We start from the raw sequence: 22,447 nt of genomic DNA on the forward strand, positions 1-22,447 counted from the left end.
AGTCAGGAAAAGAGCTCTGAGGGAGGGAGGGAGGGAGGGAGGGAGGGGGGGAGAAAACCTTAACCAGAAAGGGATCTGCAAATTTTCAGGCCTAGGGGCACATTTGGAAATCTAAGGAATAGGTGTGGGCACCACAAAGCACCCAATCTGCAGAAGAAAAACTGTTGGTACTCAGACTTCTCTCTCAAAGCAACAAGGAAAGCATCTAAACCGTGTTCCCCACCCACCCTAAAAAAACAAAACACAGGTGAAAAAACAGGCACCCTCAAGGAAGTAATTTCCCCCAAAGTCCTCATTTTTTAAAAAAATTAAGAGGGTCAAGAATGCTTGACAGGTGTTGGGGAGCAGAGTATTATCTAAGGGTTCTGAGATACCTATGGGTGCCCTGCTGGGGGACCCCACTAAAAAAGGAAAGGAGATTTTCCTGGTTTCTTTCATCCATTTTTTTGCTTCAGAGTCCAAGAGACAGTTATGTGACAAGCCTCCTCATGCATTGGTTATTATCCAAAATGAAAGACAGATGAAAAGGGGAGTGAATCTCTGTGGCTGAAGGCAGGCGGGGGGTGGGGTTTCAGCAAGTCAAGTGGTCCCTTTTTTCTGACACTTTCCCCACAGATTCCCCTGAGGGCAGCAGAGGCTGAGGGCGACGTCCAGCATGCATCGCCCTCAGAGAAGACCCACTGACATCTATCAGCCACTATGACTGGGTTGTGATCATCTCACTACCAGGTTCCCTAGCAGTCATACACAAAGCAGTAACTTGTTTGGGGAAATTGAAGGGTGAGCGACGGAAACCAGACGCGAAGCATTAGCATCCCGTTACGGTCGTTTGGTGGCTGGATTTGCACTCTAGCCTGAACAGCATGTCTGCAAACAGCAGAGATGCCAACAGGTCAATGCTTCCTTTAGAAAGGAAATCTGAACTGTCTCCAACACCCAGACTAATAATAGGCTGAGAGTTACTTTGGCTCCGCACAGAATTGCTTCTGCAAAGCTAAGACTTAGTGCTATTACCTTTGTAAGGCTGCTAGAAGGAGCTACCTATGGAACAGCATTTCTGAGTCTTTTGTGTGAAATGGTTATAGAGGACGCTGTTCACTACGTTACTCAGCATCCTCTAGACCAGGGATGTCCAGGTCTATCCCCAGGTGATAGCGGTAGATCGCAGTCGATTGCTAGTTCATTTCTGTTTTCTTGAGAAGAGTAGCTGTAAAATGAATGTATCTGGCCCTGCCCCCTCACTGTTTCCTTCAGTCGTGCAGGATTGCTAAAGTGGAATTTGGAGTTAGCACCGCCCGGCTTTTGTTAGGTAAGCGTTTTTCGGCATTTACGTCTTAAAATAATAACCTCTGCTTTGTGCCCTCCCACAAATAATCTCCACAAAACCGACCTTGCCCCCTAAGAAAAGCTCAACAACTTTGACCTGAACTCCTAAAAAAAGCTCAACTTTGCTCAACTTTGACCCGAACCCCTAAAATGGGTTAGATCCCTGCCACTTTTTTGTGCTGGGAGTAGATCACAGTCTCTTGGGAGTTGGAGGTCCCTGCTCTAGACAAATAGCCTCATGTAAAATACCTGTCTGAGTTTAGCCACAATGTTATTACTTTTTTTACATCAAGTGAGTTTGTGTGCTTTTCGCTGTGGGACAAGGAAAATCGGCCAGCGTGGCAAAGCGGTTAGAGAAGAGTTTCCCAAACTTGGGTCTCCAGCTGTTTCTTGACTACCATCAACCCCGACCACTGGTCCTGTTAGCTAGGAATGATGAAAGCTGTAGTCCAAAAACAGCTGAAGACCCAAGTTGGGGAAACCCTGGGTTAAAGTGTCAGACTAAAACCTGGGAGACCAGGGTTCAAGTGCTCACTCAGCCATAAAGCTCACTGGGTGACACTGGGCCAGTCACTGCCTCTCGGCCAAACCTACCTCACAGGGTTGTTGTGGGGATTAAATGAGATGGGAAAGGACCATGCACATATCTGTCACTTTGAGCTCCTTGGAGAAAAAGGTGGGATCTGACGCAATCAACCAATCAAATTCTGTTACCTTGTGTGCCTCTCTATTTGCACTGGCTGCTAGGAAATTCAGAGCCAACTATGTGGCTCGTCTCTGAAAGTCTCTAGTATGGCTTATATAGTAACAAAGAAAATGTTTAGTATTACTGATGAGCAATTTTAAGGCTACTGATTTCAATGGGTCTACTCTAAGTATGACTTGACATCACCCTGAGAGACAGTGCCCCAATCGCGTTAATCCAATGGCTTAAGAGTGTCAATTTCAGAGCACAAACCTGGCCTGTCTGACCACAGTCCGTGACCTTCCACATCCGGCGACTAAAACGAGCCAGCTTGAGAGCACGGGATTAAAAAGCTGATCAAGCACACAGTCAAAATTCCAGTTTGGGAACGCGACCCTCACAGAGGCATTTCCGAGGAATGTTGGGAGTGAACAAGACGACAGGTGTTGGGAGTCAGGCCTGGAAAAGCTTCTGGCAGGAATCAGCGGTAGTGACAAGGTACAAAGATTTGGGGTTTCCCGACCACGAGGCATCCATGGGCCATGTCACTCCAGGGCCCACTCGGCCAGCCACTGCTCACATTTCCCTCGCTGCTCCTGCTCCAACTCCTCCACCTCAGGGCTCTTGGCTTCCTGCGGGGCCTCAGGGCTTGGGCTCCCAAGCAGATTCCCCTGACGGCCTTCCTCCGCCAGGACGCTCTGGTCCTTCAGTTCTTGGATCAGCTCCTCCAGCTGGTGCGTGGCACGCTGTGGGGCCCAGTTGCTGTCCACGGTGGGGACAAAAGGGTCGGGCGCAATCACCTCAATAAGCTCCTTGCTGGTCGGGATGCGCAAGTAGTAGGCGTGGAGCATCATGCGGTAAGGGCCGCTGTCCTTCTTGAAACTGTACGTGAAGTCGCCCACCACCGGGTGCCCGATGGCGCTGCAGTGGACGCGGAGCTGGTGGGTTCTTCCTGAGGAGGGGCGGAAAGGACAATGCCATTTATTTTTTTAGGACAGAGACCCTTTCGGCTATCAGCCCACCCTCCTCCAAGGACAAGGAGACATAGGTCGCTTCCATGAGACACGTGAAATGTTTCATCCAATTCTGGTGTTGATGTTTCACCAACAAACCCGTCACACATCTCCATTAGGAAGCTGCCTTATACTGAGTCAGACCAATCAGTCCATGCTCAGTATTCCCTGCACGGACTGGCAGCAGCTTCTGAAAACAATACTGTTTTAGACAGGCCTGTGTAACATGAATTCTCTCTTTTTTAAAAACCAATTGGTATTTACTGATGTCTTAACAAAGCTTTTCTGCTGTTTTTGTTCTAATAAGTTGTACTCTGCCTTGAATTTTCTTTTCTAGAAGTGCAGAAGCATGTATTATACTGAAACACTTCTGGCCTTTAGCTTAAAAATGTATAAATTACTTCCTTTGGTCTTCCAGACTGCTGTTTCTGCACCTTGTCTATTTTTGTGTATTTTTTATGTATGTCAACAAGCAGTACAAGGACTAAGTTCACATTCAAGATTTGTTATGCATGCCACATTTGTTATTATATACTTCTTGTTTGTATGAAAAAACTTCAATAAAAATCAATTAGATATACAAGTAAATACAGTGGTACCTCAGGTTACATACGCTTCAGGTTACATACGCTTCAGGTTACAGACTCCGCTAACCCAGAAATAGTGCTTCAGGTTAAGAACTTTGCTTCAGGATGAGAACAGAAATTGTGCTCTGGTGGCGCAGCGGCAGCAGGAGGCCCCATTAGCTAAAGTGGTGCTTCAGGTTAAGAACAGTTTCAGGTTAAGAACGGACCTCCGAAACGAATTAAGTACTTAACCTGAGGTACCACTGTAAACTTCTCTGAGGCACAGAAGAGTGGAGAACTGGCCTTGCTGAACTGGCCTGACTTGACAGCCTGGAAACAGAAGCACACATTGCATTGTGGGAAAGACCATTCCAGAGCCATGCAATGAAGGAGCTGGAGTCCTTTTACCTGTGAGGGGCTGCAGAAGAACTTTCGTCGCTGGATCGCCACTGTAAAGGCCATGTTCAAGCACTGTTAGCTCTGACTGGCAAGGTTTGGGGTTTTCACAACCTGTTAGAAATGTTGGAATCAACGTGTTAAAAGCAAAGTCAATTTTCAAAACATCTGCAAAGCTCAAAGTTTTCTGACGATGCAATGCCTCAGTGCTACAATGAAAATGACAAAGGGGGCATGAAAGGGTGGTGACAGCCCTACCCTCCGTCCCTTCGATGCACATCATGTGTGTCAAGCCTTCTGTCGTGTTCTTCCCGATGGCGTAGTGGATCGTCATCCTCGCCTCTTGGATGTGGCCCCTCACCTGCCAAGCAGAGGATGCATTTTGTCACAACACCCTGAGTCTTAACATGAAAAAAACACCAGCCTCAGTTTCCCAACTGTAAAATGGGAACAGGTCAATATCACTTGCAAAGCCATATACCTGCAGAATTGCTGTACAGGGACATCTTAACTTCCCTTACTTTAAATCAGGGTTGGGGAACCTAGGGCCCTCCAGGTGTCGCTGGACTACAAAGCATGTCATCATCCCTCGCCACTGGCTATGCTAGCTGCTGGGGCTGTTGGGAGTTGGGAGTCCAAGAACATCTGGAGGGCCACAAGTTCACCCCACCCTCATCCTCGCTTCAGACACTTACTGGAAGTAAGTTCCTCTAAACCTGTCTTCCTCAACCTGGTGCCTCCCAGATGTTTTGGAGTACAACTCCTAGCAGCCCTGTTGGGAGTTGTAGTCTAGGGACAACCAACTCCCAAGAGACTGCGATCTACTCCCGGGGTGGGGACTGGAAGTGATCTACCCATTTGGGGGGGGAGTTCAGAGTTGTTGAGCTTTTGGGCACCCCTGTTGGTAGTCCATACAGAGATGGGGGAGAAATTTGTCTAATATGCATTTCAATGTGAATCAATTTGTAATTCCCAGGCCTGAACATGAACATGCAGCTGCCTTTTGGAATTTGCACTTTTGCAAATTCTGTAATGCAGTTCTCCAAGCCAAGGGCGGGGGGAGGCTATCAGGGAATTGTGTGCACAAAAACATGTACCGTACTTTTTGCTCTATAAGACTCACTTTTTCCCTCCCAAAAAGGGGAAATGTGTGTGCGTCTTATGGAGCAAATACAGGCTGCGCAGCTATCACAGAAGCCAGAACAGCAAGAAGCCAGAACGCAGCGATCCCTCTTGCTGTTCTGGCTTCTGAGTTTCAGAATATTTTTTTCTTGTTTTCCTCCTCCAAAAACTAGGTGCGTCTTATGGTCTGGTGCGTCTTATAGAGCGAAAAATACAGTACATTAAAATAAATTTGCTTGCAAATATGTGTTTTACTGGGAGATAAAAAAAATCACACTGTGATGATTGATACATGTAAGGTTTTCAGGATGACTTGTTTAAAATTAAGTTTGCAAACTGATGCAGAAATGGGGCAAATGGAGCATGAGACTACAAAAGTGAGAAATGCAGAGAAGCCAAAACTGACAGACTTGCCCAGCTCTTCAATCCCGAAGCCAAGAGGGCAACAGACTCTTGGCTTTGGGGGAGATGTAACACTGCCAGGGGAAGGCACATCTTTTTCCTTTGAAGATCCATGTCCTCAGAAAATAAGCTTTGTTTCATTCCAGACTGCGCGGATCAGCATGGTTTCCCCGTGACCAGGCTGCGTTAAGCTCTTCCCATCCACAGAAGCTGAGAGACACATAATCCGCTTGGCCCGGGAGGATTTCATCTGCGGCAGATTAGCTCTGCTTCCTGAACGGATTCAGCATCTGCAGAGTCTTTGCGCCACCCTTTTTGTCTCTCACCATCCAGGAAGGCCGTTTAACAAAAAGCCACTGCAAGCTTTGGTGACATCCACATCATACACTTAAAACCACATTTAAACACACATGGAAGGCACCTAGCTTTCTCCCCCCCCCCCCCGACCCAAAGAATCTTGTGAACTGTAATTTGCTGGCGGTGCTCAGAATTGTGGCTCTGTGAGGAGTAAACTACAGCTCTCAGGATTCTTTGAGGGGAAGCCATGTGCTTTACATGTACAGCATGCGTACAGGCCTGTCCTAATTTCAGGTGTGCAGAATTCCGCTGGGAATCCCAGGTGTGAGTCACAGGTTATCTGATGTGGGGGAGTAAGAAGGGGAGGTCAAATATGTCACAGGGGTAGGAAAAACACACACAATGTGCTTCCACATGCTCTGCTTTGTGGCTTTTTCATCCTGTGGCTACATCATGCATCCACGTCAGATGTTTAACATAGCCAGAGGCAGGCATGGCATAACGGTGAGAGCCGATGGTGACAGTACATGTAATGCAGTGAACTCACTTCATGGCCTAAGACATCTCAATCTCACTGCACCCTTTTATGCAATATGGAGATAATAATTCCTTCCTACCTTACAGGGTAGTTGTTAAGGGTCACAAAAAACCTATACAGTGGTACCTCGGGTTAAGTAATTAATTTGTTCCGGAGGTCCATTCTTAACCTGAAACTGTTCTTAACCTGAGGTACCACTTTAGCTAATGGGGCCTCCTGCTGCCGCTGCGCTGCCGGAGCACGATTTCTGTTCTCATCCTGAAGCCAAGTTCTTAACCTGAAGCACTATTTCTGGGTTAGCGGAGTCTGTGATCCTGAAGCATATGTAACCTGAAGTGTATGTAACCCAAGGTACCACTGTATTATACATTGTATAAATGCTGTTAATAATAATGTATTATATTATCGTTATTCTAGCTAACGAAAATCCCAGGAAGTTTCTTGGGACAGGGAGAGGCAGGGAATAGAAAGCTTTAGATCAGCAGTGGGGAACAAGATCCGAGGATAGGAAAAGGAAAAAGCATCACGGACTGTATCATTTTCTTTAGGGAAGTGGTAATGCACCTCTGAAAGATGCTGGGTACTCAACCCACAAATACAAAATTACCTAGGTGACGAACAGCCTCAAAACTGGCATACACACACACACACACACATATATATATATATATATATATAAACACACACACACATACACACATACATACATACATATATATACATACACACACACACACACACCCTGAGTCCTCTTTGTCCTCTTTGACATGCAAGGATTCTCTCTTCCTAGCTGCGACCAGTTGCAAAAGCAACCTCATTTCCTGCCAATCTGCTACTCACTTCTACTTAATGCCTTTTTTAATCTTTCCCTTTCAAAGAACTAATGTTTAAGTCACAGGCGGCCGGTCACTAGGCACCCATCCTACAGATGGCCGGCTCGCCTTGCCTCGCGTGTCAGTGGGACACCCAAAAGGGATCAAGATAAAATTATGAACGCCAGCTGACGTCTGACGCCCTACTGGCTTTCTGGGTCTGTTTCAACAGTGGTGGCCTGAAACACAAGCCATTTTCATGGCTGGGGTGGGGGGGGAAATATAAATGTTAAAAGTGCTCATTGAAAATCTTTTTCACCGCCTGTGGGAAAGTATGGATTGGGCACATAAACGTGACCTTGTGTTTTGTGGGAAGATGGGTGAATCATAGCAGATCCAGTAGATCATCTTTTAGTGTAGCAGCACCCATACTTTGGAACAGCAGATTCCCTGTCTCCATTATCCTAGAGCCCCAACCAGCAAGAAAGGGGAGTTTTTTTAGCTGCTAAGAAGTCTTCTCATGCTTTGTGCTGACCAAAGCCAATCAGAGTGAAAGAAGGCAAGTCAGCCATTAGGGGTTGACCCCTAGGGTAACTCTGGAGAAGGTGCGCAGGAAGAGTTGTTCAGTATGCTCCAAAGCTAAGCATTTAGGAATACTGAAAGCACAAGGTGCTCCGAGACCATATTACACCAGTCCTGAAAGAGCTACACTGGCTCCCAGTACGTTTCTGAGCACAATTCAAAGTGTTGGTGCTGAGCTTAAAAGCCCTAAACGGCCTCATCCCAGTATACCTGAAGGAGCGTCTCCACCCCCATCATTCTGCCCGGGCACTGAGGTCCAGCTCCGAGGGCCTTCTGGAGGTTCCCTCACTGCAAGAAGCAAAGCTACAGGGAACCAGGCAGAGGGCCTTCTTGGTAGTGGCGCCCGCCCTGTGGAACGCCCTCCCACCAGATGTCAAAGAGAAAAACAACTACTTGACATTTAGAAGACATCTGAAGGCAGCCCTGTTGAGGGAAGTTTTTAATGTCTGATGTTTTATCGTGTTTTTAATATTCTGTTGGGAGCCACCCAGAGTGGCTGAGGAAACCCAGTCAGATGGGCGGGTATAAATAATAAATTAATATTGTTATTCAAGAGAATGATGTTACATACAATGGAACTTCAAGGAAGACACAACTTCAGTCACTCTGGAAGACTGTATTGGAGCACTCCAAATCATTTGCCTCTATATGTGCACAGAAAATAGTAACCTAGCTGGAAGGCAGTGTATCCTTAACTTTTATTGTATTTTTCTAAGATTACTGCATAATCATAGAAGGGTATGACCATCATGCAGGGATCTTGCACTTCTGAATTTGCAGAGCAGCAATATCGACAGGGGGCCACAGAGTCAGCCAGCCCGGCCTTCACCATTCATAAAGTGCAGCATCCATGTCACCGATGGAAGCGAAAGCTCTGAAAAAGCTCAATATGGAGGCCAAATGGCCGAAATATTGGGAAATTCTGGAACAAGAGGGAGATAAACTGAAATTGCAGAGCTTTGAGAAACTAAAAAACAAAGTGCGAGACTGGCTTCATTATTATCAGATAATGGAGGCATACAATTTGGATAAGAAAATAGGCTTCCAGGTGGGAAAATCAAAATTAGAAACAGAACTGTTAGAACCCAAAACTAAGATTTTGTCAAAGATGTATAACTTGCTGTTGAAATGGAATACTCAGGATGAAACGGTTAAATCTGCTATGATTAAGTGGGCACAAGATGTTGGACATAACATAATGATGGCTGACTGGGAACAGTTATGGACCACAGGTATGAAGTTTACGGCATGTAATGCCTTAAGAGAGAATATTATGAAAATGATATACAGGTGGTACATGACACCAGGCAAGCTTGCAAAAATCTATCACTTGCCCGATAATAAATGTTGGAAATGTAAAGAGACTGAAGGTACATTCTTTCACCTTTGGTGGACATGCCCAAGGATTAAGGCTTTCTGGGAGATGATCTATAATGAAATGAAAAAGGTATATAAATATACCTTCCTGAAGAAACCAGAGGCCTTTCTCCTGGGCATGGTCGGCCAATTGGTGCCAAAGAAGGACAGAACTTTCTTTATGTATGCCACAACAGCAGCAAGAATACTTATTGCAAAGTATTGGAAGACACAAGATTTACCCACTCTGGAAGAATGGCAGATGAAGGTGATGGACTATATGGAACTGGCGGAAATGACTGGCAGAATCCGAGACCAGGGAGAAGAGTCGGTGGAAGAAGATTGGAAGAAATTTAAAGACTATTTACAGAAATATTGCAAAATTAATGAATGTTAGAATGATGTCAGAATGAAATTAAATGGTCTTAGCAGCAATGTTATAAAGGTGTATGTACAAATGGATTGTTAACAGATGAGAATCTAAAGTTATAATATGTTAAGTTAAAGGATTAAGACAAAAACAAAGAGGGAAAGGAATTGCTGAATTAACTAATAGAACTGGAATACAAAAAAGGGAGGTGTGAGGAAGTCAGGGAAGTAAGGAAATGAAATGTAAGTTATGGAAAGATTGATGTGTTTTTGGTTTTTTAAGTGTTTTCTATCTTTTTTCTGTATTTTGTATTTTTTTCTTTTTTATTTCTTTTTTTATATATATATATATATGTAATTTTTTCTTTGAAACTTTAATAAATATCATTTAAAAAAATAAATAAATAAAGTGCAGCATCCAGAATGGGACACAGCCTTTCATCTGATTGATAGCTAGAAGGGAACTTGACAAACATGGTGGCTCACCAGTGCAAGGTAGGCCTTGGTCACCATCCGTCCCTTGAAGCATTTGTAGGCACTTCCAGCGGCTGCCTTGTTGAGCGCCACGCAAAGGGCCCCACTGGTGGAGAAATCCAGCTGGTGGCAAAACCTGGAAGATCATAAGATTTGTCTGTTATAAACAGCCTGAAAGGTTCAGTCTGCCATCTTGATTCAAAATGGCTTCCAACAGTATCCAAGTACAAATGGAAAGATTATCCTTGACCTCACTGATTTGGTTACAATGTCTTAAGAGGCATATAAATCACAGTGAACAAACAAACAACTTTTCAAAGTATGTAGCAGAAGTAAAACAATTACAAACAAAGGTTCTGTGAACTTTGGAAAATCTGGCCTTGCCCTCAAATCACTTCAAAAAACAAACAAACACCTTCCTCATTTATACTAAAATGCACTTTGCACTTGTCATCTTGGGTTTTCCACAAAATTTAGAATTGAAATTAGGCTTGCATAGAATGATTTGAATCTGGGAGTCGCCAGTTTGCATTGCTCTGGAGAGCAATCTAATGTAACAAGTTTATTTTAATTGCATTTAGTAAGCAAAGCAAAAAACACTGAAAACTGACAGGCTTACCTAGTACAGTTTTTGCAATCAGCATCCACTTATTGCTCTAGAAAATTTCCAGCTCACATTACTGTCGCCATCACACTAGCCATATAATACCCATTTTACAGAGGAGGTCTGTGCCTGGGTGCTAAGAGGTCGTTGCCTGTAGTTTATGGGTCTATACATTTATGGGTTTCAGCAATTGCAAGGGTCCATACATTTTTTTACCATAATGCAGGAGTCAGTGCTTGTAAAGTTTCCCATTTCTGTGCTACATAACCTGGCAGCTGCTAATAACCAAGTTCATAAATTGTTTGAATAAAACTATTTCATACAGTGGTGCCCCGCAAGACGAATGCCTCGCAAGACGAAAAACTCACTAGACGAAAGGGTTTTGCGTTTTTTGAGTCGTTCCGCAAGACGAATTTCCCTATGGGCTTGCTTCGCAAGACGAAATGTCTTGCGAGTTCTTGCGAGTTTGTTTCCTTTTTCTTAAAGCCGCTAAGCCGCTAATAGCCGCTAAGCCGCTAATAGCCGTGCTTCGCAAGACGAAAAAACCGCAAGATGAAGAGACTCGCGGAACGGATTAATTTCGTCTTGCGAGGCACCACTGTACTGTTATCCCACACATTAAGTAAACAGAGAGCCTTCTTACAAACTACTTACCGGAAGCCGTAGTATGTGTCTGGGTCTGCAAGCTCAGGGAACCGATATTTCAACTGGCTCTGCAGGGTGAGCTTTTCATACCACATTTTGCTGTCAATGCGGACATCCCAGTGTTTGTTAACCACAATGAAGTCCGCACTTTGGTACAGAATGGACAAGTTATCGATGCTCACAGGCTCCATAGCGATGGACCCTTAGAGAGGGAAAGAGAGATGCCGTTCAGAGTTTCTAATCCAGAAAGTGTTGTTCCCTTCTGACCTAGATTTGGGAAAGTTGTTCAGAGTAATTCTGTCGGAGAGGCAAATCACTCTGTGCATGCTCATCAACACTGGTTAATGCATTAATGGACACTTGCTGAAATCAGGGTTGAGAACTAAAGCCCAGGTTTGGATGAAGCCCTAAAGACAAATGTCAGGTGTGCTTAAGAAATTGCAATAAATCAATCTGTCAATTGTATCAAATGCTGAGGAAAAGTCTAAAGGCTAGGGCAGAGATGACTGCTTTTTGGCTGGATATGCCAGAGGACCGTTTGCCTAGACTCTGCCTGGAGGAACAATGGAAGAAGGGTGGTTGGGCCAAGTTAGTACAAGACCTGCCAGCCTCAAAAAAACCTGACAACAGATTTTATATTCCCTGGTGTGAAAAGACTGCTCGGGGATTGGGTTTATGAACAGGCTAACGGGCAAGATTTATCTCTAATCCATATCTCAAAATTCTCCCATTGGTACTATTTGCTGAAATCTCACCACACCAGAGCTCAATATTTGCAGTCACTTACCTTTGCCTCCCTGAAAACTGCATTTACAGCTCTCCGTTTTCAAACAATGCCTACGTCAGTCTTAGATGGAAGATACAGAAATGTTCCAAGGCATTTAAGACTTTGTATTTGTGGGGTAGGTGAGGCAGATCTCCCCCATTATATACTCCATTGACAACTCTATCAAAACCTCAGAAAGACATTTTTTGGAGCAGATGCTGGCACCGCTACAGGGACAGAACCCTGAAGTGAAAATATGTTAGCTATTCTCTGACTGTGATCCGCTTGTCACATATAAAACAGCCTTATTTGCAAAAGCCACTAAAAACATTCATGCTAACTATATAAAAGACAATGCTGTAGACTGTGCAGGTGATTTATTAATTTGACTTATTGTAAGTGGATGTATATCTCTGGATTTCTTTTAACAGGTTTTAATTGACTTGCTGGATTTGTAATTGAATTTGTAATGACTTTTAGTCAAACACAGTAAATGACTGATTGATTGATTGATTGATTGATGGAATAAATCTTTTAGTATGGCATCACCCATACTTTTGAACTCACTATGTATTGACATCACTGGACTCTTTTTGGCACCTGCTTAAAATATTTTGTTTAGGTAAGCCCGCTCAGGCATGTAGAACATTGGCATGTTTTAATCTGGTTCTCAGCTTGTCATTGATTTTAATAATAATAATAATAATAAGGTTTTAAATAGTTATCAAGTGCTTTCACTGATAATTTCATTATTTTATTCTTTTTGGAAACCACTTTGAGGTTTGTTTGTTTTACAACCAAGCAGTATATGAATTTTAATGAATAAATAGATACGTATTTGCTGCTTTTGCATCTTGTTATGCTGTTTTCTGGAATGACTGCTGGGGAGGGTACTATTGTATTCTCCTGCGGAGGTAAAATTGTGGTCCCTTAATAAAAAAAGTTAACTATCCAACAATAAGCAGCTGTTTTCATATAGCTTAAAACACACACCTAGAGGAAGAGAGGCCTCAAAGCTATCCACATTGAGCACCTGTGCAACAGACTGTGCAGGCACACAGCTCACCTGGTTGGAATTTTTCTTGCTATTGTGAAATGTATTCTATTTTAAAAAATTATTTCAAATTGTGCATGTGGAAATTATTATTTTTTAAAATAGATGTGGTGATGTACAAAGCTTTCAGGCTTCCGACTGGGGCATCCACTTGGCTACTACGAGAACTGTATGCTGGACTAGATGCGCCAGTGGCCTGATCCAGCAGGCTCTTGTGTTCTTAAATGGCTGCCCTATTTGACTCTTGACAAAACTCGCAGACAGGAGAGTCTGGAAAGAGAGGGAGGGAGCACCGAGCCTCCAGATCTTGCTTTTCCCCCCCATTATGCTCGCTTTACATTTATTTTAACAGACTTGCCCTAAACCCGCTTTGAGACAGATGAGGCTGCTTGGCTGCCAAGCAAGAGAAGCCCCTCAAAGAAGCGCTTCTTTTGAGGTAGAGGCTGCTCACCCCTTCCCCACCGCCATCGTCACGACATCGGCGGCTACCAAATCCTTTGGATAAAGGGACAGAAAAACAACATGCACCCTTCCCACCCCAAAGACGCCCACGCTGCACTGGGAGGCTTGCAAAAATTGCTGCGCCTCCAGCGCCCTTCGTATGCATCCCGTGCATGCAGACATGCAGACGCGCGTGCACGCATCCCTGCCGGCCCCACTCCGCAAGGAGTGCACCGAGCCGGGCGGATCGATCGACCGACCTGCAATTTTGCGCAAGGCGCTAGCAGAGGGCTGGTGCGCCATGCAAAGGCGCGCGCGGCGGCGCTACATTGCAGCTAGCAGGCCCGGGCAGTGCAGCAGCCGCGGAGCAGCGCGTGGAGGAGACCCGCCAGCCAATCAGCGCCTTCCGCCGCATGGAACGTTCACCCGGAACTGAAACAGCGCGCGCGCTAGTTTGCAAAAAGGAAAAGTCAGCTGGGCTGTTGCAGGTACTGTTTGCAGTTGCAAAGCGGGTTTGCTTTTTTCTCTTTTCTTGCAGGGGGTTGCTTTTTCGTTGCATACTATCAAGCAACAAAGCGAGAGAGTTTGTGGAACTGAGCTTTTTAAAGAAATATATTCCTTTTCCGTTTTTTTGTCCGCCTCGGAAAGGAGGGAGGAGATCTTGCATATGGAAGAAGATGAGCACGAGCTGTATGGCATTGAAGATGAATTTGAGGAGCAGTTTGCGGACGAGCTGGAGGCGCTGGCTGAGCTGCAAGGTGGGGGCTGATGGGTTTCTCTTGATGGTCAGAGAATTTTGGCTTGAGAAGGAGAGGCCGAAATGGGAGGGGCGGGTTTGTCGCTTTTTTGCAGCAACAGCACCAAGACCTCCTGTTGCATTTACTGAACATAAGTATAGCCAAGAGTAAAAACAATCCAAAATACTCACCAGTAGTATGTATTAAAGAACTCCACCAGTATACTTGGGGGACAGGTCCTGGCCCTGAGGAGGCTCCATTCTAAAATTCAGCAGAGGGGGGAAAGCAGACCTGTCCCCAGTGACCAATTCTAAACTGTACATGTCCACTTAGAAGTAAATCACATTTGGTTCAGTGGGGCTTGCTTCCAGGTAAATATATTTAGGGTTTTATCCTCATTACATCAGCTCTGTTCATGAACCCCATCATTACATCAGTGAAATGGTTTATAGAGCTGCATAAATCAATAAACAGCAAAGCTCCAAGCACTGTTCATAATAAAATTGTGGCTAAAACGCAACTAAAATCCAGGAAACTTTTTTTTAAAAAACCCATAAAATCAGTGAAAACTTATTTAAACAGATATATAAAACAGTGTGCAGATGCAGCCCTACTAAAAGGCAGACTTCTTGTAAAATTGGAACAGATATTTTCTGACATTTCTAAAAATGCAAGTTCTGCAGATCAAAGCAGTCAAAGTGGTGCAGTCAATCTCAAGTATGGGCAACTCAACCCATAAGGGACTTTATATGCAAATAGTAAAATCTTGAACTTGGCCCAGTAGCAAATTGTCTGCCAGTGCAGATCTTTGAGCACCAGTCTTCTTTGACGATCACACGTAGCAGAGAAAGATTGTCTTCCATGAACATAGTCTTAACGAGTCCGTAAGTGACAGTGGTGGCCAATTCCTTCCGCAGTGGGGCATAGGTTTCTGCACGGGAGTTGATTACGGTGAGGATTTGTCAAACATGCCTTCCTCTCGGCACGTTTCTCCCTTTCGTCCTGAGTTTGAGTCTTCAAGGTCCATGACACCTTTGGTAAAGGCCGTTCTCCAATTGGAACACTTGCGGGCCAGTGTTTCCCTGTTGTTGGTGTTTGTACTGCATTTTTTTGGATTTGCCTTGAGAGAGTCTTTAAACTTCCGTTGTTGACCAGCATTACGCTTTCCATTTTTAAGTTCAGAGTAGAGTACAGTGGACCCTCCGGATACGAACTTAAATCATTCCGGGGGTCCGTCTGCAACCTGAAAAGTCTGTATCTGGAGGCGCCGCTTCTGCACACACGTGTGGTGCGATAGAGCGCTTCTGTGCAAGCGCGTGAGGCAAAACCCAGAAGTATACACTTCCAGGGTTCCTGCGTTCGCAACCCGAAGTTTATGTATCCGGAGGGATACTTAAGTAGAGGTACGACTAGTTGCTTTGGAAGACAATAATCATGCATCCAAACAACATGACCAGTCCAACGAAGTTGATGTTGAAGAATCATTGCGTTACCAATACTTGAACTGCTGTGGTCAAGCTATAACGGTTACAGCTATTGCTACCAGGTTTGGTACAGTTAATAGCAAATTTTATAGCAGCCCTTTTTTAGCAGAGCTCATCTCTGAATTACCTCACAGAGCTGGTATGGGACCCCACTGTAAGCCCTAATGGATTGTTAGATAATCTGACCTATTTCTCTTTATAAAGAAAAGTCCTGCAGCCCTACCAGGTATGGCCAAAGTCATGCTCTCTGTGGTTTTTAACTCCTTTCTTTCAGAAGAAGCACATCCGGCACCCTCCCATAAAGTGTCCGAGTTCCGAAGCAGAAAGCGTACTTTTGAAGAGGCCCTCGCTGCCGGGGATTTGGTTAAGGGCTCCAGTCCTGTAGCTAGCCAGCCATGCGTGGGAAAGGCTTCTCAAGGCCAGGTCCTCTCTGAGGAGCCCGTCAGGCATCTTGGTCTGAAGTCTAGGAAGCGAGAATGCCTTGCAGCGGAGCCAGAAATCTCTCCAAGTCAGCTTCTCCAGGAGAATTCTGCTACTCATAGTAGGTTTTGCTGTGTGCTGTGAGTTTTTCATACAAGTAGTGCTAATTTGCTTGATACCAGCTTGGCAGGAGATCATCTTATTTATATCCTGCTTTTCTTCTGCAGGACTCAAAGCAGCATAGTGTTTCGTTAGTCCTCCACTGTATCCTCACAAGCCTGTGAGGTAGGCCAAGCTGAGGGACAATTACTGGCCCAAGACTATTCCATGGATGAGTGGAGGATTTGAGCCTGTGTCTACCCAATCCTAGTCCAACACTAACCACTATACCCACTGTCCCTATAATGTGTGGGGGCGATAGGGTCTTTCCTAGGGCCATCTGTCAGGGACTCTTTAGCCATGGTTCCTGCATTGCAGTGCGTTGGATTAGATGGCCATAGGGGTCGCTTCGTACTCTACAATTCTATGAGATCTTCTGGCACGTCAGTTTTCTTCCGGCTGCGGCATGCTATCCCTCTGAAGACCAATAGCCCACATTGTTGTAATAGCTGTTCGTCTCATTTTGGGTCTGACAGCTCCAAAGCCAAAGCGCCAACGGAGATTCGAAGTCGTGAAGAAGCTGGATTTTGGGACAGAGGAAGAGCGAGCCATCAAAGAGCCACTTCAGAATGGAGCATCTCTCCCTTGTCCTCCAGGTGCCAGTTCTGAACTGCAGGATGAAAGGTGAGCGTTCTGGTGGGAAGGGGGAGAGTGTTGTTGACTCAGTATGTTGCCCTCATTGCACAGTTTTCAAAATCTCAGTTAGCCCTGCTGAAGTAATTGAGGAGCCTTCTCTGACCACCTGGTGCCCTCCAGATATTTTTGTCTAAAATTCCCGCCAGCACAGCCAGTGGCCGGACATTATGGAAGTCGTAATTTGACAGGTCTGGAGGGCACCAGGTTCTTGATTAAATAGTAGGGTGGTTTTTTTGTTTAGCTTTTATCAAGTGCCTAAAACTAGGCACTGTATGAAATATGCAGCATGACATGGGGTTGGTGGCTTAGCTGGCTCCTTGGTGATTTGCGGACTGTAACATTGGTTCTTCCTATGATCATGGTTACCATCAGGTTATGACATAAGGATCTCAGTATGTTGTAACAACGATACGATACAATACTCTTTATTGTCATTGTCCCATACAGAACAAAGAAATTGAAAAAAATCTACATCAGACATTCAAAAACCAACAAGCCTGGTTAACCCCCTAAAAACTCTGATACCCCATAATTAAATACAATATACTCCCATAGAGACTACCTTACACTGCATTTAAAACCAAAATCGCATTTGGATAGAAACTGTTTCTCAGGCACCTAGTTCTAGTCTTTATAACCCTGTACCTTCTTCCAGAAGGCAAAAGCTGAAAGAGATCATTTCCAGGGTGTGCACTATTCTGCACTATCTCTGCAGCTTTCTTATAACAACATTTGCCAAGCTGATTTGGGTAGTCCCAGCAACGTACAGGCTCCCCAGCTTGTTGTCCTCCAGATGGGGCCCTGAGGGGCGGGGGGTTAGGGTCTCAGTTCAAAGAGAATAAAGCCTTTTACCAAAACACCTAAGAGAGCAGGGTTCAAGGTGCATCATAATCTTAACAAGCCCAATGTGTAAAGCACAGAGAATCAGTCGAGGTCCTAAACATTATGCAGAAACGTTGTCAGGAAACAACCTAAGGACAATATCACAGGGAGTTCAGCAAGGAGGAGAGACCAGTATTGTTTCCAGCAACAGAAAGGTTAAAGATGGAGGCCTTATATATGCAGGCCTCCTAGACCACACCCTAACCTCAGCTTCCAGCAGTGAAGGAGTGTCAGGGATTTTTTATGCATGAGTAGACTAACTCTGAATCCATAGACATATGCTATATTGTCACTGACCTGGACCCAAAGCTTTTGAAGCCAGCACTTCTTGAGAAATGCGTTGCTGCTCCACCTTCTCCTCTGACAGTTTCAGGGGTCTTCACCCAGAGGGATCTTCAGTGGGATCCTCCACATTGCATTCAGAGGCACTGCCTGCTCCTCAAGGTCTTGTAGGACTTTGAGGTCCTCAACTCTGAGGACTTCATGTCTGGTGTTAGGTCAGCATTAGGCGTAACGCAACCCTGGAACACAGTAAAGTTTCAAACAAGTCTAGTGCTTGTACTTGTTCCCCAAAATCTGTTCCGACGTCATTTTTTGAAGGATGGTGTTGAGCCCTCTGATGATTCTTCTCCTTGTGTTTCCTGGACCTCAAAGGACTCATCTCGAAGCACTTGGGATCCCAGATGGCACGGGGGTGAGCGACATGTTCCCACTGCATGTTACACCACCAGAAGAAAAATACAGCAGGAAGGTCCTCAAGCGACCGCCCATCCTGGGGGACTATATCAACGTGACCTCCACTGACGGCACCCGAGTCTTCATGGTTGTGAAGGACGATGGGATGGGAACGCAGGTACCAGCAGGACCAAGAAGCAGAGCTCTTCTACAGCTCGCTACATCCACCCTCTTCCTTTCACTGCTGAAGCTCAGGGGGAGGTGGGCAGCCTTCTATCCTCCTGACGAGACTGGCACTTAATTTGCGTGAAAATCTGTTGTTCTTTCTGCAGCTCTCCAGCTCAGTTGGGTGGAACAGAGAGAGGCCGCTTCAGCTATTGGGCGTCCCATTCTCCTATGTAAAGGAACAAGTTACTGAAGAGGTATTGTCCTTTTGTGGTTTCAGATCCTTAGTTTGTTCTGATCCTGATAACTGTTGTTACCCAGTTCAGATGCAACAAGAAACTATGGTTAATTAAACCTTCAGTCGTGGTGCAACAAAAAGGGGGAAGGAAGTGCACGAGACCTGTGTGCATGTGAGTTTAATATGCTGAGATGTGTACCCAAACTGGGAGCTTTGACCTCTCCTGGTAGACGCATGCATCAGCCAAACCCCTTTTGAGCAAACCACAGTGGAGTGGAGCATGAGACAACACTGTGCTCCTGATAGCCCACTCAAAATGGGATGGAGAACAGCAGTGAAGAACCTGTGGCTTTCCCTATGTCGTTGGTCTCCAGCTCCCAGGATGGCCCAGGATGATGGGAATTGTAGTCCCACTGCATCCAGAGGGCCACAGGTTCCACATTCCTGAAGTACAGAATAGCTTCATCCAGTTCAGATTTTGCTTTTAAATGAAGATGCACCTTAAAAGTGAAGGATGAAATTCTTGTCATGCAACACAAGCACACACTCTTCGTCCTCCACTACGTGAGTGTTTTTGCTTTTAGTTTTATATTCTCCTTTTCATTCCAGCGCCGGAGACAGATCCGTGAGTCTTCACAGAAGCTGACAGAGGTTCTGAACAGGTGGGCTTGGTGGTTCTTCCTCCTAAAGGCTTTTCTAGGGTAATAGGAAGCTGAATTATCCCGAGTCAAGCCATTGCTTGAAATGGGTCGGTATTACCTATGACAAAGGTGGGAAGCATTTTTGTTTATTTCTTTGCTTCAAGGACCACATTAGCTGGTAGGCAACATTCTGGGGGCTGCTGTCCAGTGATGGGTGAGACCAGAGGCAAAGTAGGTGGAGCAGTGATGGTGAGACTTTTGTACAGTAGTTTGTTCTGATCCTGATAACTGTTGTTACCCAGTTCTTAGCTTCTTAGCGCTGCGCAGAAGTCTTTGAGGTTTCTGTACGCCTTCTCACATTGTGGTCCTCCATCCAAGCAGGCAAGAGCTCAAGGACATATCACAGCCAGGCCAGAGCACTTGAAGAGGGGATGGAGGATAGGACTTGCAAATGGGTGTGGCCCAGGGAGAGTCCAAGGGCCAGATAAAGCCCTGGAGGGCCATATTCCCCCAGGTTGTCTATTCTGAGTGGCAGTGGCTTTCACACACAACCTGGGACTTTCTACCACTCAACTAGAGCCCTTTCTCTCTTTCTCCTGGATTGGCAAGTTCAGCCTTGTATAAATACACAGGCAGAGACGTATGCTTGGATTCAGAACAGATAAAAGAAGGTTTTTCCTCATTCAGCACAACTATGGAACTCGCTCGCACAGAAGCAGTGATGGCCACCAACATGGATGGCTTTAAAAGAAAATTGGACAAATTCTTGGAGGATAAGGCTTTTGAGGGCTACTGGCCATGATGGTTAGGCCAGGGGTAGCCAGATGCAGCCCAATCGCCTTCTCAATCCGGCCCGTGGACGGTCCGGGAATCAGCATGTTTTTACATGAGTAGAATGTGTGTTTTTATTTAAAATGCATCTCTGGGTTATTTGTGGGGCATAGGAATTCGTTCATTCCCCCCCCCCCCCAACACACAAAAATATAGTCCAGCCCACCACATGGTCTGAGGGATGGTGGATCGGCCCATGGCTGAAAAAGGTTGCTGACCCCTGGGTTAGGCTCTGCCTCCACAGTCTAAGGCAGCAATGCTTCTGTGGTTGCTGGAAACCACAAGAGGGGAAAGGGCTCTTGTGCTCAGATCTTGTTTGTGGGTTTCCTATTGGGGCATCTGGGTGGGCACTGTGAGATTAAGATGTTGGACTAGATGCTACATGAGGCATTGGCCTGATGCAGCAGGATGTTCTAGTAGATGAGCAGGAAGTTTTTGAGCTCTGCCAATAGGTAGTCTCCCCATCCAGCAATATAGTGCTTTCAAAGTAAGTCTTCCTTCTTGCAGGTGTCTTGGGGATGAGGAGACTCAGATCGAAGCCTCAGCCCCCAGTGAGGAAGAAGGGAAGTCTGGCGCAGCGGAAGAGGACGGGGAGGAGGCTCAGGGGTCCCTATGGGTTGATCGGTTCGCTCCCAGGCATTACGTGGAATTGCTCAGTGATGATGTAAGAGTTTACTGTCAACCGTTGCTCTTTAGGGGGCACCATTTCTCCATGCAGCTTGCAGCTGCCTTGCAGAAGTGCAGCAGTTGCAGCTGAGTATAAAATTCCTCTAGGGAACCCGGATGTCCTTTCTAAGTTTCTAGTCCCTGTGGTGGTAAAGAAAAGCTTGAGGGGGGGAATGGTCTGGTGAAAGTGGAAGCTAAGAAGGTTTAATTGGAGACTGTTTTCCTTCATCGTTCAGTAGTGCTCCTGTAACACAGTTTTACCACCAAACACATTCTGAATAGTATATAATTGGAAGTTTGCATGTTCTCTCAGAAACAGGGCCTGGCCCCAATACAAAATAGGTAAAGCAGTTTGTTTCTAATGAAAGAATGTGCAGGTCTCCATCTATTTTAAGCCTTCTTAACCCCCCTTTTTTTACCTGAGTATTGCTACTTATTCTTTGCAATTTGCCAGGAGGCTTTGGTGCAAAGACTGCCCTATGTTAGGCAACTCACAAATAAAAATAATAATAATTAACATAAGCAGTTGGGTCACCACCAAAAAGGCCCTCTTTATCATAAGTGGTACTCAGAGGAGGGCCTCTGAAGCTGACTGGAAATTTCTGTGTGTTTTGCCTCATCTGAGGAAGGTTGACCTGACCGTCTTCTCTCTGACCCCTCAGTACACAAACCGCTGCCTTTTGAAGTGGCTCAAGCTTTGGGACACTGTTGTGTTTGGGAAGGAGAAGCCCACCAAGAAGCCCAAGACAAGCACCGAGGCTCACCAGACATCCAGGCACCCCAAAGAGCAGCAGAGCAAATGGAAGAGCAAAGCCCAGTTGACAGAAGAGGCCCTGGAGGCTGAGCTGGACCATCAGAACCGACCAAAATACAAAGTGAGGGAGGCTGGCTGCGGTGGAGAAGGGCGTTGGGGCCAGGGGGTTGTCCACATGGATCCTGTAGGCAGCTGGGCAACTTCTAGGGCACTTGCAAAAGGTCTCAGCAAATATCCCCTCAAAAATCCATAAGAGGCTGTTTGCTTGGCCTAATCATTTCCAGTTCACGCGGCCTTGGCCTCTCACAGTACAGTGGTGCCTCGCAAGACGAAATTAATCCGTTCCGCGAGTCTCTTTGTCTTGCGGTTTTTTCGTCTTGCGAAGCACGGCTATTAGCGGCTTAGCGGCTATTAACGGCTTAGCGGCTTTAAGAAAAAGGAAACAAACTCGCAAGAACTCGCAAGACATTTCGTCTTGCGAAGCAAGCCCATAGGGAAATTCGTCTTGCGGAACGACTAAAAAAACAGAAAACTCTTTCGTCTAGCGAGTTTTTCGTCTTGTGAGGCATTCGTCTTGCGGGGCACCACTGTAAACGCATAGCAGGCAGATCTGGAAAGGCCCGGAAAAGTCCTACGGAAAGGCAAACAGCTGCAGTCGTTGATGTTCTAAGTGTGGAGGAAACGAGAGCTGTGACCTCTCTTTGGAATACC

At 45.6% G+C, this 22,447-nt stretch overlaps 2 protein-coding genes and 1 long non-coding RNA gene across 5 annotated transcripts in view; 2 read left to right on the forward strand and 1 right to left on the reverse strand.

Moving 5' to 3' along the window:
- Positions 1-2,282: 2,282 nt before the first annotated feature.
- Positions 2,283-13,816, reverse strand: RPUSD1 (RNA pseudouridine synthase domain containing 1). 2 transcript variants are annotated; one of them, XM_080981631.1, is made up of 7 exons: positions 13,709-13,786; positions 11,975-12,196; positions 11,197-11,389; positions 9,951-10,074; positions 4,245-4,347; positions 3,999-4,100; positions 2,283-2,963 (listed from the first exon to the last, which is right to left on the reverse strand). In XM_080981631.1, exons 3-7 carry the CDS (start codon positions 11,376-11,378, stop codon positions 2,557-2,559), a joined length of 918 nt encoding a protein of 305 aa, XP_080837757.1. In that variant the 5' UTR covers positions 11,379-11,389; positions 11,975-12,196; positions 13,709-13,786; the 3' UTR covers positions 2,283-2,556. The 2 variants fall into 2 exon arrangements, with proteins under 2 accessions (XP_080837757.1, XP_080837756.1); XM_080981630.1 differs by lacking the exon at positions 11,975-12,196 and having other exon boundaries at positions 13,709-13,816.
- Positions 6,668-22,447, forward strand: part of LOC308463352 — a 51,833-nt gene continuing 36,053 nt past the window's right edge. Inside the window, exon 1 of the long non-coding RNA XR_013979562.1 lies at positions 6,668-6,716. This is a non-coding gene — a long non-coding RNA (uncharacterized lncRNA). The remainder of the gene's footprint in view (positions 6,717-22,447) is intronic.
- CHTF18 (chromosome transmission fidelity factor 18) overlaps positions 13,836-22,447 on the forward strand; it is a 40,144-nt gene continuing 31,532 nt past the window's right edge. Inside the window, exons 1-9 of one of the 2 annotated variants that reach the window (XM_080981624.1) lie at positions 13,836-13,936; positions 14,097-14,206; positions 15,947-16,210; positions 16,725-16,872; positions 18,421-18,619; positions 18,774-18,863; positions 19,454-19,506; positions 20,824-20,980; positions 21,645-21,857. In XM_080981624.1, coding sequence (XP_080837750.1) covers positions 14,116-14,206; positions 15,947-16,210; positions 16,725-16,872; positions 18,421-18,619; positions 18,774-18,863; positions 19,454-19,506; positions 20,824-20,980; positions 21,645-21,857 — 1,215 coding nt within the window. In that variant the 5' untranslated portion in view covers positions 13,836-13,936; positions 14,097-14,115. Of the gene's footprint in view, positions 13,937-14,096; positions 14,207-15,943; positions 16,211-16,724; positions 16,873-18,420; positions 18,620-18,773; positions 18,864-19,453; positions 19,507-20,823; positions 20,981-21,644; positions 21,858-22,447 lie in introns of both variants that reach the window. The other variant, XM_080981623.1, reaches the window with a different exon arrangement.

This window comes from Podarcis pityusensis, assembly GCF_964106645.2.
Source record: "Podarcis pityusensis genome assembly, chromosome: 14".
NCBI classification, from domain to species: domain Eukaryota; kingdom Metazoa; phylum Chordata; class Lepidosauria; order Squamata; family Lacertidae; genus Podarcis; species Podarcis pityusensis.

Bases quoted from the DNA above. Each gene is read 5' to 3' on its own strand.
- RPUSD1 (XM_080981630.1), bottom strand. From the start codon at position 13,751: ATGGCGCACCAGCCCTCTGCTAGCGCCTTGCGCAAAATTGCAG. The intron at 10,075-11,196 runs GTAAGTAGTTTG...ATGATCTTCCAG, and splicing joins GACACATACTACGGCTTCCG to GTTTTGCCACCAGCTGGATT. The intron at 4,348-9,950 runs GTGAGCCACCAT...TCTGCTTGGCAG, and splicing joins CCAAGGCCTACCTTGCACTG to GTGAGGGGCCACATCCAAGA.